This window comes from Pteronotus mesoamericanus, unplaced genomic scaffold, assembly GCF_021234165.1.
Source record: "Pteronotus mesoamericanus isolate MK-2021 breed Mesoamerican mustached bat unplaced genomic scaffold, CSHL_Meso_final contig_40, whole genome shotgun sequence".
Lineage (NCBI taxonomy): Eukaryota > Metazoa > Chordata > Mammalia > Chiroptera > Mormoopidae > Pteronotus > Pteronotus mesoamericanus.
Genome location: NW_026555150.1, coordinates 14576033 through 14595245, shown reverse-complemented (window position 1 = coordinate 14595245; position 19213 = coordinate 14576033). Strand labels below are relative to the sequence as shown.

Below are 19213 nucleotides of genomic sequence, written 5' to 3'. Positions count from 1 at the left end.
GTTCGGTGTAACTCTGTGTTAAAATGAGAACTTGATTCTGTGTATGTGCCTCTCTCAAGCTAGTGCAGGAGACCAAGGTAGAAGCAGGAATTAAAAAGTGATGGTTCAACAGACCCACCCTGGCTTATTTATATTCAACTATTAATACTTACACTTCATGGGAAAATGAAAAACCTAGGACAAATGCCAAATTGGACAAGATGCCGGGATAACAGACATAAATTGGGACTGACCTGGGCCAAGTGGAATGGAATGTATAGTCCCCCTACAATGGTATAGGGCTGGGGCAGGGGATGCCTTCCATTACTGCGGACGGCAGCTCTTAAAACTGCAGTATCCCAGTCTCTCACCATAATTTTCTTCCTCTTCAGCTCTCTTTGGCCACCCTGCCTAGCATAATTGTGTTTCAGACTCACGGAAGACCTCCAAATCTCCAGTCTACCACCGTGCTCCTGGCTTCCTTTACTTCCAAGTTCTGTTTGGATCCCACCTGAACTATTCTCTCACCAATGGCTGGAAGTCCTTCATACCCTTCTAATTCTGCTCTGCCAAGATGGCAAAACTACATCCCGGCTCACACCCACAGCCTGTTTTGTCTATCCCTACTAGGCTCCAGAGTGCTGCTGGACAAAATTCCCACATAGCCATGGAGATTGGTTCCTCTGCAGACTCACAGTCCCAGACCTTAATGGTGCCCCTAAATACCCTTCTAAAATTCTTTACAAGTCCTTGGTAAATTTCCCCTCTTATTGCCCTCAGGAGTGTCCTGAACATTTGTCCCCATTCAACCCCATCATCCTCACTCTAGAAAGACAGACTCATTAACTTATGAAGAGGTGGAAGGAATCAGGCATGAACCACACCAATGTCCTTCTATCTAAATCTACACTGCTTGTTCCTCCCAGAGGTGGAGTCCCTCCATACTTGCTGTATCCATTTTATTATCCCAGTTTTCTCCTCAACAAACTCATTGCAGTCTGTCTTCTGTACCCACCATTGTACCAAAACAGCTTTGACAAAGAATACCTTTGACTGCTATATTGTTAAATCCAGTGGACACTATTTTTGGCCTCATATAACTGTCCTTTGTATTGCATTTAATACTATATCACTTTGTTCTCAAATCTATTTCTTTCGCTTCTGGTACACCAGCCTCTTGATTCTTCTACTCCCCTATTTCTTCTTGCTTTGTCTCTCAGTTTTCAGCATACCCTTCCCTGGTGTTAAAATTCAATATAATTACACCTAGTATAAGGATCAAAATCAGGAAATTAACACTGATGTAACAGTATTAAATAATATAGAGCTCATTTAAATTTCACCAACTTTCTAATTAATGCTCTTTTCCTGGACCAGGATCCAATCCAGAAATGCATGTTAAATTCCCTCAAATCTCCTTCATTCTGGAACAGTTCCTCAGTCTTTGTCTGTTATGACCTTGACATCCTTGAAAGGCACTGGCCAGTTTTTCTGTAGAATGTCCCTGAATTTTGGTTTGTCTGAAGTCATTAAATTTCAGGCATTCCATTTTGGCCCAGAAATACCACAGTAATGAAGGTGTGTCATTTATAGTGCTTAATATTAGGAGACACATGCTATTGTCTGCCTCATTATTGATGTTAATTTGGATTACCGGTAGTTAAGGTGGTATCTGACAGGTTTCTTAACTAAAAAGATATGATTTTCCCCTTTGTAAGTAATAAGGATTAGGAGGAATGATACTTTGAGACTGCCTAAATATTCTGTTCCTTATCAAACTTTTACCCACTAATTTTGGCATCCATTGATGATTCTTGCCCGAAGTAACTTGTACTGGGCTGTTTGTCTAATGTTGATTTTTCCATTAACATCATTCTTAATTTATTAATTGAAAAGCCACTGTAATGAAGAGCTTCCCCTTCCCCCCATTTTTATTAAATTATTTACATCAAGGACTCAGGGATTCCAATTTTATCCTAGGTAATGAACCATTACTAGCATTTATTACTTTGTTTCTCAAATTGCCCAAGATTTGGCTATTGGGGGTCCCTCTATGTTGGCTCCTGTATCTTTTTTATCTTTCCGTATCATTCTTTGAGCATTTTCTTAATTTCTGGCACTGCATGATACTCTAGGCTCATCTTGTACTTTCCCTGCCCTAGCCTTGGAATCTGCCATTTTTCCAAAGAGCCCTGGTTCCTTTCATTGGTAACTTGTATTAGAAACCAAGCTCTGGGCACAAGGCTATAACATTTAAGTCATAATGGTAAAAATCAAGTGTCTTATCAGCTTTTTAAGAGTAATTATGTTTTTAAAATTAAAAATTTAAATAATGCCATCTATTATTATTTAGTATGTCTATGTATGTTTACATTTGTATACTTAATATTGAAATATGTATATACTGAGGTATGTTAAATTCTTTTTGAAAAGAGAACCTTATATATATATATATATATATTGCAGAATTAGTAGCTCATAAAAAACTGCATTGAGTATAGTTTGTTCTTAATGTGAGGCAATACTTTCTATATAGAAAGTAGAGGTGTTGCCTCATCCAACATATATACTGTCAAAAAGGTCTGCTAACTTTCCTGCTCATGTGCTGCATTTGAGTGTTTCTACTACATACAACTGTAGAAGAATCATCAAACAAGGAGAAAGAGTTCCTCGCTTCTAGAGAAGCTAAAGTCCCTAGTTATGTCACCTATTGTGGTTTACAGAAAGCATTAGTATTCTGGTTATTAATACAGCTAAGGCTGTGGTTACTTGGGATTCTTCATATGCTGACAAGAGAAAATAGGTCCATAGACTTGTGTACTATTTCCTAATAAGGTATTCCATTTACCTCCATTCTGATACTTTTGGTTACTATAATAACTGACACACAACTATTCCTTTCAACAGGTGGTTTCTGCTCCTCGTTCACACTTGCCTAAAGGTCTCAGCTATAAATTAGGTAGAGCTGTGCTGTCCAATATAATAGCCACTAACACATGTGACTATTTAAATCTAAGTTTAAACAAATTAAAATTAAATAAAAAATGTTGTTCCTCAGTCCTACGAGCCACATTGCAAATGCTCAATAGCCACTTGTAGCTAACAGCTACTGTATTAAAAAACACAAACATAGAACATTTCCATCCTTGTACAGAGTTCTGTAGCACAGCTTTGGGCTACAGTGGATCTTCTGGAAGGAATGACAAAGAGCAGCCTCAGAGTCTTGGTAGGAAGGACTCTATTAGAAGCAGGTTTCCTGGTGTAAGCTGATACTGCAACCATGTGCACAGAACTGACAGGCTGTACCAGTGCACCTAAGAGTCAGGATTTCCAGGGCTATTTTAGCCCAGAGGCAGATGACTTTATGAAACTGAACCGCTACTCAAAGTGGAAAATGCAATAGGACTCAGTAAAATTGTTAAGCAATCTAGTTTCAGTTGTCTTAGAATTGTATAGGAGTTGTTTTTAATGTTCTATTTTCTGACAGGCATAGACAAAGCCCTCTTTTTTTCTTGCACCACTTGAATCCTCAGTTTAGTAAGCTGCATCAACGCCACTGGGATATACACATTTGCTACAAAATTCATTACCAGTGTACTGCCAACCTAAACCTAAATTTTGAAAACAAAAGCATACCTTTTTCTATTACTGGTAAGTTATTTCAATTACCAGATTTGTGGAGAGAGTGCTCTTAGAGAAAAACTTGTACGGGGGGGGGGAATTGAATCTGAATAGGGAAGGGGAGAGAGCTTGAGCAAGGATATGGCCTCAAGTCAAGTCTAGCCCTGGCCTGATCCATTAGGGGAAAGAACTGCTGTAATCCTGCCGAGACAGGGAACAATGATTTTGTTCCTTGTTCCTAGAATAAATGGCTACCTGGAAAAACAGGGGGTGTAGCCTCCCAGGCTCCCATCAGGCAAGGGCAAGAAGCCAGAGGTCACAGGTGTAAGCTGCGCTGGAAGCAAATGTGGGATGGAAGCACAGCTGGTTAAAGGGACCTGGGCAGGACACCAACAGCACCTCCAATACCCAGATCCGGAGGCTACATGAAATAGCTACCAGTGAAAATGAGGTATCATGGGATTTTCTTTCGCAACACTTTCCTAATACAGGAAATTAGTTTAGAAGAATACTATCAGCATGAATATAAACAATGCTAATAATTAATTATTATATAATTAAGACTATACCTAATTTACACCATTTGTTAGATATTTAAAAAGCAATTGATCAGGCAACAAATTTTGCCTGGCAGAAATTTCATAATAATATCTAGCTGAATAATAATGTCTAGGTAAAATGCTAAAATTTACATGAATATATATGTGTTTCTACTCAACTCTGTGTGTGGACTTTTAAAGGCATAGTCTTGACAGATGTTTATGATAATTATTTAACAACTGTATTTTATTTATATTATTTTCATTGTCTCTCCTAATATTCCTAAATGTCTTTGGGGAATTTACATTAGTATAAAACTAGATTAACGAGCATCTGATTTTATACAGTCTACTAGAATTGCCTGAATTACATGCCTGTATCATATCACATAGGGAGAGCAATTATATATACAGTTTTGACATTAAGATGATTTCAAACAAAACCTCAAGAACTTGTGTTTGCTCCTCCCTTCTGCTCCCCAAATCTGTGGAAATTTAGATAGGTATAGCAAACACTTAAATTGCATTTTTTTACAAATTGAAGCAATTTTTACAAATTTGTGGCAATCCTGCATCCGGCAAGTCTATCAGCGCCATTTTTCCAGCAGCATTTGCTTACTTCTTGTCTCTGTGTTGTATTTTGGTAATTCTCTCATTATTTCAAACTTTTCCATTATTATTATATTTGTTATAGTGATCAGTCAGCAGCCATCAACACCAAGGCAAGACCCTCCACCAACAAAAAGATTATGACTTACTGAAGGCTCAGATGATGGTTAGCATTTTTTAGCAATAAAGTATTTTTAAATTAAGGCATATACATTTGTCTTTTTAGACATAATGCTATTGCACAGTTAATAGAATATAGTGTGAACATAACTTTTATATGTGCTGGGTAACCAAAAACTTCACGTGACTTATTGTGGTTGTCTGGAACCAAACCCTCAGATTCTATGAGGTATGCCTATATTGGAATTGTATTTTTTAAAAGTCTTTGTGATATACATGAAATGATATGATGTCTTGAATTTACTTCAAATAAAACCATGGTGTGTGGGAGAAGAATATGTAGGGAAAATTGGTTGATTAATTCTTGAAGCTTGGTAATGCAGTCATGGTAAGAACTTTCTGCAGGGCATCTAGCAATGTGAATTAATGGACTTTTTAAAAATGTGAACAAAAGTCTGACTTGGGAATTTGTTTAGATATTTATCTTGAGATAATTAGACAAGGGCAGAAAGCTTTATGTATAAGGATGTTCATCTTGGCATTGTTTTTTTAGACATTTGTCACCTATGCATCCTGTAAGAAAAACAATGTTACTTCAACAAAACAAAAAAAGGAATCTAAGATAGACAAGGACATGAGATACAAACAAAACAAACCAGTGGCAGCTGAAGGGTGAAAACAGCTCAAAAGGCCACTTTCTTATTTGGGGTGTATTTCAGTGGAAAGGTTGGGAATCGCCCTGATTCCCAGGGTCCTGATTCCTAAATGAGGAATGAGGGAGTTCTCTCGAGGCCACCTGAGCAGAACATAGCTTATACTCTTTCCTCCAGATGTGTGCCTTAGTGAAATATCCTGACGACTCCCCAGGGTTTACTCCTGTTCCCTGAATTTGGACCTTCTTCAGGCTCCCTTAGTGAGGGCTGATGTTTCTTTTGGTGTGTTTAACTTTTATAAAAAATAATCTCAACATTATAAAAAGTTCCAAGAATCATACAGAGAACCCTTGTAATTTCTTCACCAAGATTCACCAACTTGTGACATTTTGCCTCATTTTCTTTATCTCTTTATATATACCCTTTTTTCCCTGAACCAGTTAAAGTGCAGACATAACACTTTTTACTCCTAAACACTTTGGTACACATTTTCTAAGAACAAGGATATTTTCTTATATAACTACAATGATCAAAACCAGATAATTACCATCGAAACAATAATATCATCTAATATGCAATCCAAATTTATATTTGGTTATGAGTACCCCATATGTCCTTAATAGCAAGAATCCTTTTTCCTCAACCAGTCTCCAGTTCAGAATTGTCCATTATTTTTAGTTGTCATGACTCTTTAGTTACCATTGATCTGGAACAGTTCTTCAGCCTTTTTTTTTTTTCCCATTCTCACCAGAGGACACTTTTTCATTGCTTTCAGAGGGAGAGGAAGGGAAATATCGATGTGAGAGAGAAGTATTGATTTGGTAGCCTCCCGTATGTGCCCAGAGGGGGATCGTACACACCGCACCGCACCTGTACCAGGGCTAAGAAATGAGCCCGCAACCGAGGCATGTAGGCTGACCGGGAATCAAACCCGCACCCTTTGGCCACACTAGCCAAGGCAGCCTTTCTTTATTTTGTAAGACACCGACTTTTTTGAAGCATACAGGACAGCTGTTTTGTTGAATAATCTCCAATCTGGGGTTCTCTGCTGTTTCTTCATGATTAGAGCAGAACCATTTGCAATAGCAAAATAATAGCAACAGCAAACCCTGGAAATAGCTAACTGTCAAACAATAGGGAAATGGCTAAAGAAACTATAGTACAGCCACAAAATGGAACATTATGCAACCAATAAGAATGATAGAGTATATTTACTGACCTGATGATAGTTCCAATTCTTACATAAAAAAATACAATTCAGTCATATATGAGCCATTTTATATAATTTTCATATATACATAGAAACCTCTGAAGAGTTTACAAAAAAAAATATGATAGTGGCCAACAGTAGGATTACAGATTTAAAATTTTTATTTTTACTTAACTAGATTTCTAATTTTGGTATTATGAGTATCAATTCTGTGAATAATAAAAATATAAAAACCTTTTAAAAGTGACAGTATAGTTTTGTTTTTATATCTGAGAATCACTGTGTGGGAAAGGGGATACTACTTTTCTGTTTTAAAAAAGGAACAAAAAGCACTGTTATCTACCACAAACCAGCTGATTTCACTTAAAATTACTTTCTCTCATTTGCTCTTCAAGAAAAATACAGTGGTTTAAGAGATGTTATCCTCATTTTGACAGATGGGGTTGAGACTGAGGCTACGAGTTGGAAGGAAACTTGCAGAGAGTTAACTGCTTACTAGCGACAAAACTAGGATTCAAACTCAGGTCATTCAGACCACAAAGCCTTACTTTCTCCATCTCACATTGCTCCCATGTGGCCCTTATTCAGCTGTCTGCTGCCTGACTCAATCTGGAAATGGGGCTTGAAATTTTGACAATTCCCCAGCTTTTGGTCTCACCATCATATCTCTGGTGATTGTCATAGATTTTATAAGCAGGCATATGCTTTTTTTCCTACTAAAGAATCATATGTGTATATCTATGTACATAAACGCATTTTGCTTTCTGATGTACTAAAAGCTTTGAGTTGCATTTTTCACAAACAAGTTGGTTAATCAGCTCTATTACCTCCTGACACCACTGGCCCCAGCTTCCTATTGTCTCTCTCCTCCCTGAAGCCTACAGTTCACCCCACCCTTATATCTGAGGGTCTTTCCTTTGCCAAAGAGATTGTCCATGTAGAGCTCTAACTGATGGGAGGACTTTTCAATCTTGGTCCTATCATCTGATGTGCTACTCTTACTCTTGGGTCATTTGCAAAAGCAGATTAGCAGAGGATCATGTGATGGTGCTTGGACTATCCGGGACAAGAGTCTAGAAGCCAAGTAAGATAAGAACGGAAAAGCAACCATCGGCTTTAGCAGCAGTCACTGGTGAACTTCGCTGGAGGGATTTTAGTGCAGTTGAGAGAAGTAGAGTTGTAGCCAAAAGTGATCTGACTTTTAAGAAAATCATGAGAAATAGGGTAAAACTAGAAGAGAACACAAGAACAAAGTATACTGTATCAGGGGATGAGAGAATCTTAAGTATGTATCCTCCTTTAATCCTTACAAGTCTGTGTGTGAACACTATTTTAACCTGCACTTTAAAGATGAGATAATGGAAGTGGAGATTCTGTAACTTAATCGAAGTTACATGGAATCCAAAGCAAGGCCACCAAAATCTAGAGTCCGTATGCTTTTTAAAAAATTAATCTTTATTGTATTTTTTCCATTACCATTTAGTCCCCTTTTACTCCCCCCCCCCAATATGCTTATGTTTTAATAGTTTCTAAGTATGCTGGGAAGGACAAGTAAAAAGGATTGAAAATTGATGTGGATAACTTCAGACTAAACATCAGTGTATGTGGTGGCACCGGTCTGCCCTGTTGTGGCTCCCTGTAGCAGGCCAGCTTCCCCAGATTTAAGTATGGGGTGAACTCTAGGCACAGGGAGGTACGAGGTAGAAGATAATTCAGACAAGTGGGAAGTTGAGGCCAGTTGTATCAAGAGGTAATGGAGGCCATTAACCATCTTATCCAAACTGAGTAGTTAAAGTGAGGCCAAGAACTACCCACTAAAGAAAATGAAGGAACTAAGATTCTGATAAACACAGGTACAGAGTGAATCTGAGAAAAGTGTTAAAGAAAATCAAACATTTGAATCCAAACTAGTTTATCAGTAGTAAGAATAGAGAGGATGTATCTAAAAGACAGAATAGATTATGAGGAATTCAGCAAGTAGATGAGATCTAAGCAGACCAATTTTAGGACAACTGACTGATGGCATCATTAACAAACAGATAAAATTCAGGTAAGGACAATTTATTTTTATTTTTTATTGTATTTTTTCCATTATCATTTAGTCTTTTTATACCTCCATCCCCAGATCAGGAAAATTTAGTTTGAGACTCATGCTTGAGATCCAGCAGTTTGAGTAAAAATATCCAGAATAGTTGAGACTCAGCACAGAACCTCAGTGGGTAGATCAGACTGTGGGTAGGCATTGGTGCTCTCAGGAGGGCACACATGTGACAGCTGTCGCAGGAGATTGTGGTGACAAGTGAGAACAATATAAGGCAGATAACTATCAGACTGATGGTCATTATAGTCATGTTTGTATGCATCAATGAATATGGAACTAGGGTTGTATAAATAAATATATTAACACAGCTTTCATGTAAAATAGTAAACATTTAATGACATATACAAAAAAAATGAAACAAATAAGATAAAACATATAGTCACTGATATTGGAAATAAACTACTCTTTCCCTCCTTTTTTAGGAACAAAAAATGACTTTATGTTTTAGATTTTTAGTGTGACTTCATAATTCCAATAAAGCCAAGACGGCAAACACCAGAACTCTGGAATATTTACATCAGGGTATGGAGAAGGAAGAATCAGGAAACGTGAGGTATTGAAGTGGTACAGATCATGGAAATTAAGGTAAGAGTGTTTTGGGAGGGGGCATCAAAGGAAAAAGAAGAAAGATGTGAATGTGTCAAGTTTTGTGTCAATCTTTCTAGGAAGTGGTCTATAAACAGTTCGTTGCATTTCCAAGTTTCATGGAATGGAGTGACCCCAGTTACTAAATGTTGCAAAGAGTGACTAAATCTTCTCTCTCCTACCCTTCCTCTTCCCAAGGGAAGGAAAATCTGTGGAGCCTTTTTTCTAAGCAGCTGTTTTCTTTAACCGCTCTCCCTGTGCCCCAGCCCCCATCCCCAGCTTACTGGATAGCCCCCCTAAGCGGTGTGTGCAAATGGGATAGATTGAAATGCTTAAGAACTCTTCTATGGGAGGTCCGGAAAGACGGTTGTATCTGAAGATAGCGCCAAAATTCCAGCTCTCTGATCTGCAAACTTTTAAGAAATTGCTTATCTTTTGTGCTTGCTCTCTAACTGAAAACATGAGACAAGGGTCCAAAGAATTATCGCTTCCTGGTGATACTAAATCAATACTAAATATAGAACATAAGCCTATTGGGCTTAAGGATCAGGAATGTTTGAAAATAAGCCTTTGTTAAATAATCTGGCTAACCTCTGAAATGAAAACAGCAGCAGTCTCCAAGACCCCTGTAGTTTGAAGTTACAAAAAGAACTCTCTAATGTAGTCATCCTGTTTTGTTGCCCTTCCTCAAAGACTTAATTATCTCATAAACATGAAAAAAAGAGTGAAAGGAAACATGATTAAAGGTTGAGTCACTGGAACATTAAAAATTATTTTTGTAATACTATACATCTGACAAATCTTTTTAAATAAAACAGTTGTTTGGCTAATGTTATAAATACATAATTAGCACCAAATGTGATTTTGAGAATTTGAAAAAACTAATTTTCATGTGGCATCAATTCATCCTTGACTACATTCACTTTATTCTTTATTTAGAAACTTTCATGCTGACTGACCAGCCTAATTGAATATTTGCGTCATTTTTACCAACAATTTATTTTCAGACATGCAGGTAATCGTTGCTTGACATTCTTGAATGAAAAAAACTCATTTTCTATCAAATGAGCTAGAAGCATGAAGGGTACATCAACTCAATTTTTCTGCTTAGTCTTAGATTTTATTCATATAAGGATGAAACAACTAGTTGAAAAGAAGTTCAAATGGTTTTATCTTTTTTTAATGTAACTGAGCAGTTGTTAGACAGAGTCATGATTTGGGAAGGACCATGACGACAGTTAGAGGCCATAGGAGCTCTTCAACAGGAACAGTGCGTAACTCCTTCAAGTGCACTGAACCAAACCACATATGACTTTGGACACATGCAGAAGCAGATCCATCTGGAAACAATGAACAGCTACGAGCAATCTGTTACCTTTCAGAAAGCAAAAGTAAGGGAAATGGTCACTTCCCCATTACTACTGTTATTAATATGTATGGAACAAAACCTTTTGACTTAACCTTTTCAAACATGGAATATAATCCGAAGTTTCTCAAAAATAATTCATATTCCACTTTGACATGTATCCTATATGGTCTTTATAACAAGATCAAAACCCCATCGAATTTTCTATAGAATGTGTATGATGTTTTTCGTGTTGTTTTTAAAGGTACCATACCTTTTTTCATTCAAAAGCGCACCTTTGGAGTGGGGAAGCAGGGAAGCTTAATTGCTATGGATGGACTTTTAAATTAGTACAATTTTTTGGATCAAAACTTTAAATTTAGACACTTTACTTCTGGAACTTTAGCCTAAGAAATTACTCACATAAGAACATGAAGATATATCTGAGACATAGAACAATTCCAGTTCATCCATACACTGTGATACAATGGAGCTGCTAAACAGAATGTGAGAAATCTACGTGTACTGACACCTTGTAGAGAACTGTTCAAGTGAAAAAAACGAAACAAGGTGCAGGACTGTAGATACAGCATGATCCTATTTATGATAAAAAAGTGTTTAAATCATATATGTATACAAGCATTTAGAAGGATACACATCAAATACAGAGGAGTAGGGCTGTGGAGAAGGGGGACATTTTCATAATTTGTTTTATATACTTCTGCACATTTTAATTTTGTGCAATGAATACATATTGCTTTTTTATAAATGGAGGTAAAATTCATCCTTTTAAAGTGTATAATGTATGGGTTTTAGAATATTCACGAAGTTGTATAACCATCACCCCTACCTCATTCCAGGCCTTCCCCTCACCTCAAAAAGAAACACCATACCTGTTTACAGTCACTTATTCCCCACTCTGCAGCCCCTGGAAACTACTCATCTGCATTCTGTCATTATGGACTTGCCTATTCTGGACATTTCATTTCAATGGAATCATACAATACGTGACCCTTTGTGTCTGGCTTCTTAGCATAATGTTTTTCGAAGTTTCATCCATGTTGCAGCAGTACCAGTACTTCATTTCTTTTTATTAATTTTACAAATAGCAAAATCTGAAAATAGCTCTGATTTTAAAGGTACTCATAAACAGAAAAACCTTACCCTTTTGTACGAATCACTTTATAGAAACTCAACAGCTCAAAATCCAGTGTCCACATTAAGTGAGTTTATTTCTATCTCCATGTTCCTAACACTCCCTTGAATATCTCCCTTCAGGTCCTATTTTAAAGTTCGCCTCTCCAAACAGTATTTTAATTTTCATGTGTCTATTGATTAGACTATTATCATTTGCAGAGCAGACATAGTTAGCTCTTTGCCCAGCCGCATCTTCCCTGTCTCCTGACCACTGCTTCCACCTCCAACATAAAACTGTATTTATATCCACAGAGAGGCATAGACAAAAGTATAATTTGGATGTTTATGGATCTTCTATATTTTGACAGGGACCCAGGTCTGACTGACTAACTTGACTGACTTCAGTACACTGACCATATGCAGAACACTAACTTTCTTAGTAACTGGTATTTTATAGTTTTCATCTTCTGAATAAAAGTCAAGAATAAAATTTTTCCTTACATCCTTCACATGCAGTTATATCATTATCTGGACAAGGCAAAATTATGTAACATTGGTCGATAGATAAAGCAGCACTGTATGTGAGGACTCATATGTAAATATAAGATGGATTGGGGTTTTCTCTTAAAAGAGATGGACTAACCATTTGCTGAACATAGAATTTTCCTAGGAAATTATAGCAGGTTTATGCTGTGGAATAACCTCAGCATTGCTGACCCCAACTGCAGTTGAAAAACAAAACACCAAAAAAAAAAAAAAAAAAAGAAAGAAAGAAAAAATAAAAAACCCACCCAGCTGTCAATAGTTTCAATTAGCTAAAGAAAACCACATAACTCCTTTCTCCATATTTTATGGTGGTAATTAACGAAACTCATTAATGGATTTTGCACACCCACCCGTACCCCCCAAACACTACTAGGGAATATTTGCAGGAAAGCACACCATCCTCTAGCTGCAAATCTATTGCTTGACTTTCTCCCCACACTTGAGTAGGAAGGCCGGTTACAAGTTAAGTGTATGTGATGAGCACATTCCACTAATTAAAACTTTGATTTCTGCCCTGGATATGACCACCTCAATATATGAGCACTGTACTAGAAGCAAGCTGTCCGTGGTAAAGAGAGTAAATTTAAGTCTATAAGGTGAAATACCTTTATGACAAAGATATTAATCCTGTATCCTTATTACCAATCAGATTAACTGTACTAGGTGTTTTGGTTTATTTCAAGATCACCTTTTAACTAAGTTCTAGAGGATGCAATTTAGGCCTAGGTATCTGAATGACATAGTAATAAGAGAACCAAGATGTAATGCGGTTCTATTGTACTTGAAATATTGCTTTCTCCATGATAAAAACTTTTATGTTGTGAAACTTTAAACTCAAATTCAAGTTTTTCTCTCTCTCATACTTGTTTACGAAGTTATTAAAGAAACTAGGCATTTCACCTTGAAATAAAGCAAGGCCAAAAGGAGAACAATACTATTGCTGTTACAAATAAGCTTCATTATACCCTTTCACAAAAGACATACATACAAACATGAAAGTCATAACTCATTTATTGAATGAATAGTATATGCAATACCAATAAAAGGAAACTAATACTACAAACTACAATTTTGAAAATAAAGCCAATATAACAGGAACAAAATATACATAACATGAGAGGAATGTTTGATTTTGACCCATAATGCATTCCTTATCTTTACAATTAACCTAAATGTCTGTTAGAACAAAACTGTATACCTTGGTCTAACTTTAGCGCTTTTTAAAAAAGCAACATTCTAGAACACTTTTCTTTTGCTTTGAGATATTTAAGATTCACACATTTGTTCAAGTACATAGATTCTGATTCAACAGTAGATCTACATAGCTTGTTATTCTCTTAATATCTTGAGTAGCATGTACTCCTGAGCAAGTACTATCGGAAATTCTAAAATTGCTGATTTTTGAAATAAAATGTATTTCAGTTGTGGGTTTTTAATAAATTGAGATGAAAGTAAAAGTCACCTCCCACCCCCCCCCCCAAGGAACAAAGAGTTCTTATTAAAGTATAGAAACTCAAGTCTATCTTTCTACTCTAAAGAACATTTCTTACTAACATTTCTGGTAAGGCAATAAATGCTCCAGAATAATCTTCAATATACGCTTGCAAAGATTACACTGTTTAATATCAATAACAAAAACAAAACAAAAATAGGAAAAAAGAAAAAAGGAAAAAAGAAAAGATGCTTCAAAACTTCAAGCTAAAATATGCATAAAACACAGTCATGGCAGTATTTTTTGAAATGATGTAAATGTTATATACTTATCAAATAATGTCATGCTTATTAAAACTACAGTTAAGGACTTAAGAGATGAACAGTAAATATACTGCTGAGGTCCATTTTTCTAAATATTCATACCACAATGTAATTACTACCCAGAGGATGATGCTGCTACTTGGGAACATAAGTACTGTACAATTTTTACATTGTAAGGCACTTTTACTCAGCATGTGACAAACATGGATAGAAAATCAAAGTATTGGAGGTTTACAACCAAAGGTGATTTTTCATATGAGTTCAATTTACATTTCAATTTTTTAATGAAAGACTATTTAGCCAATCACACCACAGTGAGAAAAATAGGTAGCCAGCCACTTACCTAGCCAACCAAAAGGTAAAGTGCTATTCTGGTTGCTAGTGGCAGAGAAAGGGTTGGAGAAACCCATACAAAATCATACACTTGATTACATAACAAATCCATCAACTGAAAGCTATAGTATTTGAAGTCTATTATGTGATTATTGACTGGCCATTAATTACCCCTGGCACCTTCCATTTTTCCTAAAAACATCATTACAGTAGTTGTCCAAAAATGAAGGTGCTCCATTGTTTCCTGGGTAAATCGATGGCATATAAAGTAAAAATGATCTAGACACAGTGATCCAAAGATTTAAAATAACAGGTTTCAAGCTGTTGTAAGGAAGTAAAGTACAGATCCTTTGGGAAAAGTCACATAGCTTGGTAAACAAACATCTAGATCTGTCGTTGCACTTCAAGTCATGGTGAATTTTGAAAATTCATCACATACACACAAAGAAACCCAATGGCATATTTAGAGCAAGAGGAGGAAAACATATAGGGAGAGCAACCAACTACTAAAGCTAGTTTCCTTCTAAAAAAAAGATGGTTAAAATAAAGCAATCATCAAGTCCCTTGATTTATGTAAATGTATGAATACATACTTGACAAATGTGTCTTTAAGGGACTCGCAGTTAAAAAAAAATCAGTCATTAAGCACAGTGTAATTTTCCACCTGTTACATTTTAAAAACACTTTTCCATAAGATACAAAATATCCTGATGTACAATCAAGTTAACATGATTATTTCTTGTTTGCTAATTTGCTTTAATGTGGTAGGTTAACTAATAACTCAGATATCAGAATCCCTACCCTTAATAATGAGGTGCTATGGTAATATTAGGCAGACCACAACAAAAGGGTTTTTTTTTTTTTTGGTTTTACAATAAAGAAATATATAAATGTGCTTCAGAAGATAAATGGAAGAAAATCTCACTGGCTAGAAATGCCAGTGAGAAAAATCCTTTCTAAAAAGCTGGATTCTTAGGCTTTGAGAAACAATTCTGATGATCCATAAAACAACACTGGGCCCTACCAGAGGAAAAGTAGGGCACAAAAGCCTATTTAATAGATAAGCAAAGCACTGCATGAGAACATTAAAAAATTAAATAAAGTTTTAAAAATAGTGGTCACAAAATTAAAAATAAATACTGTTTTATGCAGACTGTTTTTTACTCCTAGAGCACATGAGACCTCCTTACATACTTTGGGCCAATATATGAAGTGTTCCACACAACACGGCACTTGAGAGGAACGGGTTTCAGACATGGTGGCTAAAGTCTTTAGTGAGTGGTAACCCTTTAAATCTCAAAAAAGGTTTAATTTGCTGTTGCCAAATGTTAGTTTAAACTTGAAAGGATCCAATCATTTTCTAGAAGCTCTTTGTATAACATGAAAAGAGAAGAGGTTTACTGTCATGAGAATTTTGGCATAAGCACTAGAGCTCATAGCTTATAATCACCAGTTGCCTGAGTCCATGCTGGTCAGTGAGAACAACTTTAACAGGAACTAAACGAAATGCTTTAGCACACTTCTTGGAAGAAATATTTAGCATTTACTGTCAAAGCCAAGAGAAAAATAAAGTTCTCTTCATTTCTAGCCTCCATTACTTGAGCGTGGAAAAAAAAAATCACAAATTCCCATGTGTTGAGACCAGAGGCGTGTTTATACTGTAAAGTAAAATTTGCTTATGCTTTCCCTTGAGTATGAATCCACTAAACAAACTTACACATTCTAAACAGAACTTTGTTCAGTCCAAATGAAAAATGAAGCTTACTTCATTTCAATGTCTGCTTTAACTGTTGACACTATACACAGGGTTAATAGTGTTTCAATTGCTTCCCAGAAACTGCAAACTACGGCTACGTATTATCAACATGTCAAACTCTGCCATCTAGTGAAGAAGGCTCATAAAACAAACAAGACGTTTTTAAGCAGTTCAATGAAGGATCTAAGAGTTGGGCAGTAAAAAGTTACAAACCCTTTTTGATTTTAGAAAACAGTGAAAAAAAGAATAGTAGTTATGGATGTCTTATTCATTCCCAGTTTTCTAACTCTGTCCCATGAACCTGTTTAAAAGATGATAAAAAAATGTAAAATATGATGCTTGAGGGGGAACACAATAAATATAATGTTATTGAGGAGTGAGAATATCTTACTGATTTGACATTACAACTACATTTATTGATAAAGTAGATAGCTTGTTTTTACTCTTACAAAATCAGCTAGTTTAAAAAACTATGCAAGCTTACACAATCCTCAGCATTCTAGTAACATGCTCGACTAAACATAATTAACATTAAAAAAATCATACTGCACACCATTACTTCAACATGTTTTTATCAGTGTGTATTGTATTCTGACAACAGATCCGATATAATTAACTTTCATACCTAGTTTCCATTAAGTTGCTGCTGAGTTAGTTGTTGCTGATCAATTTCTAATTTTCCCCGGCTTTTACTCTCTCGTTCCTCATCTTCTTCATCTCTCTCATCATTTCCACTATGGTTTTTACAATATAGTCTACAATGATGAAAGATAAAAGTCTCAAAATGTTTTACCACTGTTCAAGAGAATATATTTGTCATTAGTGGATGAGGTTGGTGCCCATTTAAAACATGGGTTTCCTCATTCACATTTAAAAACATTTCACAATTAGTTACAGGTCCACTTATAAGTTCCACTTACAGGTTCCACTTCAAAGATAGAAGAGCACTCTATTAATGAGATGTTAAAAGTTCATCCGAAATAAAACCTTTGGTTTAGGATGAAAGTTATCATATATACTCACTCAAATATAAAGTAATTAAAAACAATGAAATTAAAAACAAAGTTTTTGATATAAAATAATATTGAATGTCAACTGCAATTGAAAAATAAAATTTTAAAAATGTCTTAAGGCTAAAACAATAAAAACCAAGTTTTTGGCCAACTTGAAAATATCAATTTTAAGGTATATAAATGAAAGAATCCAATTCTGTAATGTTTCATACACATTAATTGAAAGTACATTTCAGGATATTATATTATTGTATGTATTATTGCTTTCTGCTCATATTTCATGCAACAATTTATTCAACCTCTTCAAATGCCTTTTCATCATTAGTGTCATGGTATTCATGAGAATAACTTTATGAGTCACCTGACAGTTTTCCAGGATCTGCATTTGGCTATGTCTCTCTTAATCTAGACTGGTTCCTCCAAATTCTTTCCCCCACGACGCTCTTTTGGGAAGAGTTAGATTAGATTATCTTGTGAGTTATACCACTTTCTCGATTTGTCTATCTGTGGTACTCTTTTATTTGGTTCTCCCTCATACTTTATTTCCTATAAACTGGAAATATGGTCTATTCCTATAAACTGGAAATACAGCTTAAGGGCATAGTTAGCTTTGGGTTCAATTTTTTTTTTTCTTTTGGTTAGTCCAGGATACTTTGAAGGAGATTCTGCATACTTCAGGAGGCACATTAATTTCAGAATGTCTGATTTTAGTGATTCTGTTTGATCATTTGATTAAGGTGTTGATGACAGTCAGACTGACCCATTGTAGAGATAGGTTTTCCCCTTTAAAATTAGTAAATAATCTCTGCAGCAATACTTTGACATCATGTAGCTCCAAAAACCTTTTACTTGGGCATATATACCATATAATTGAAGTTCATTGTTTTCAATGAAAATAGCAATGCAGGAGATTTTGGATTAGGGTTTAGGCCACTTTAATGTATACACACCAATATATTTTTTATACCTAACCACCTCCACCATAATCAAAGGATGGGCTGAACTGAGCTCAGTTTTAGGTCAACTGGGATCATGTGCTGCGTAACACTGTTCAGGTCTATGACAGACCACATAGAGGATGACATTCCCATAAGATTATAATGGAGCTGAAAAATCCCTATCGCTTAATGACATCATAAGACATCATACAAGATAATGCAACACATTCCTCATGCATTTGTGGCGATACTGGTATAAACTAACATATTATGCTGCCAGATGTATAAAAATATAGCATATACAATTAATTACATACAGTATATAATACTTGATAATAATAAAGGACTATGTTACTGGTTTTTGTATTTATTATACTTTTTATTATCTAAGAGTATATTCTTTCTACTTATTAAAATTTTTAAAAATATTTTATTTATTTATTTTAGAGAGGGGAAAGGAGGGAGAGAGAGAGGGAGGGAAACATGGATGTGAGAAACATCAATCAGTTACTTCTCGCACACCCCCAACCAGGGACCTGGCCCCGCAACCCTGGCATGTACCCTGGCCGGGAATCGAACTGGTGACTTTTTGGTTTGCAGGATGACGCCCAATCCACTGAGCCACACCAGTCAGGGCTTATTAAAAAATGTTTGCTGTAAAATAGTATGTTGTGTTATGTAGGCAGCAACCTCAGACATCGCATATTTAGTGTCTCTTGATTACATCATTTTCTCTTGTGCTTGTTTTAATCTTATTTTGTAGAATAACACACTGTGCAGACTTAAAGCCTCATAACAACAGGCTATACCATATGGCCTAACTGTGTAGTAGACTGGTCCATCTAGGATTGTGTAAGTGCACTCTACGATGTTTGCACAAAATAAAATAGCCTAGTCACCCATTTCTCAGACTATATTCCTGTTGTTAGGTGATGCATGACTGTCTGTATACACAAGGTGACAAGATAGAACA

The 19213-nt window shown here is 35.9% G+C and overlaps 1 protein-coding gene across 1 annotated transcript in view; it reads right to left on the bottom strand.

Annotated features, from left to right (window-relative positions):
• Positions 1-14132: 14132 nt before the first annotated feature.
• The window catches only part of PHF6 (PHD finger protein 6), a 49175-nt gene continuing 44094 nt past the window's right edge, over positions 14133-19213 (bottom strand). The window contains exons 10-11 of the mRNA XM_054577035.1: positions 16915-17044; positions 14133-16590 (exon numbers count right to left, since the gene is read on the bottom strand). Of these exons, the coding sequence (XP_054433010.1) occupies positions 16915-17044 (130 nt within the window). The 3' untranslated portion in view covers positions 14133-16590. The remainder of the gene's footprint in view (positions 16591-16914; positions 17045-19213) is intronic.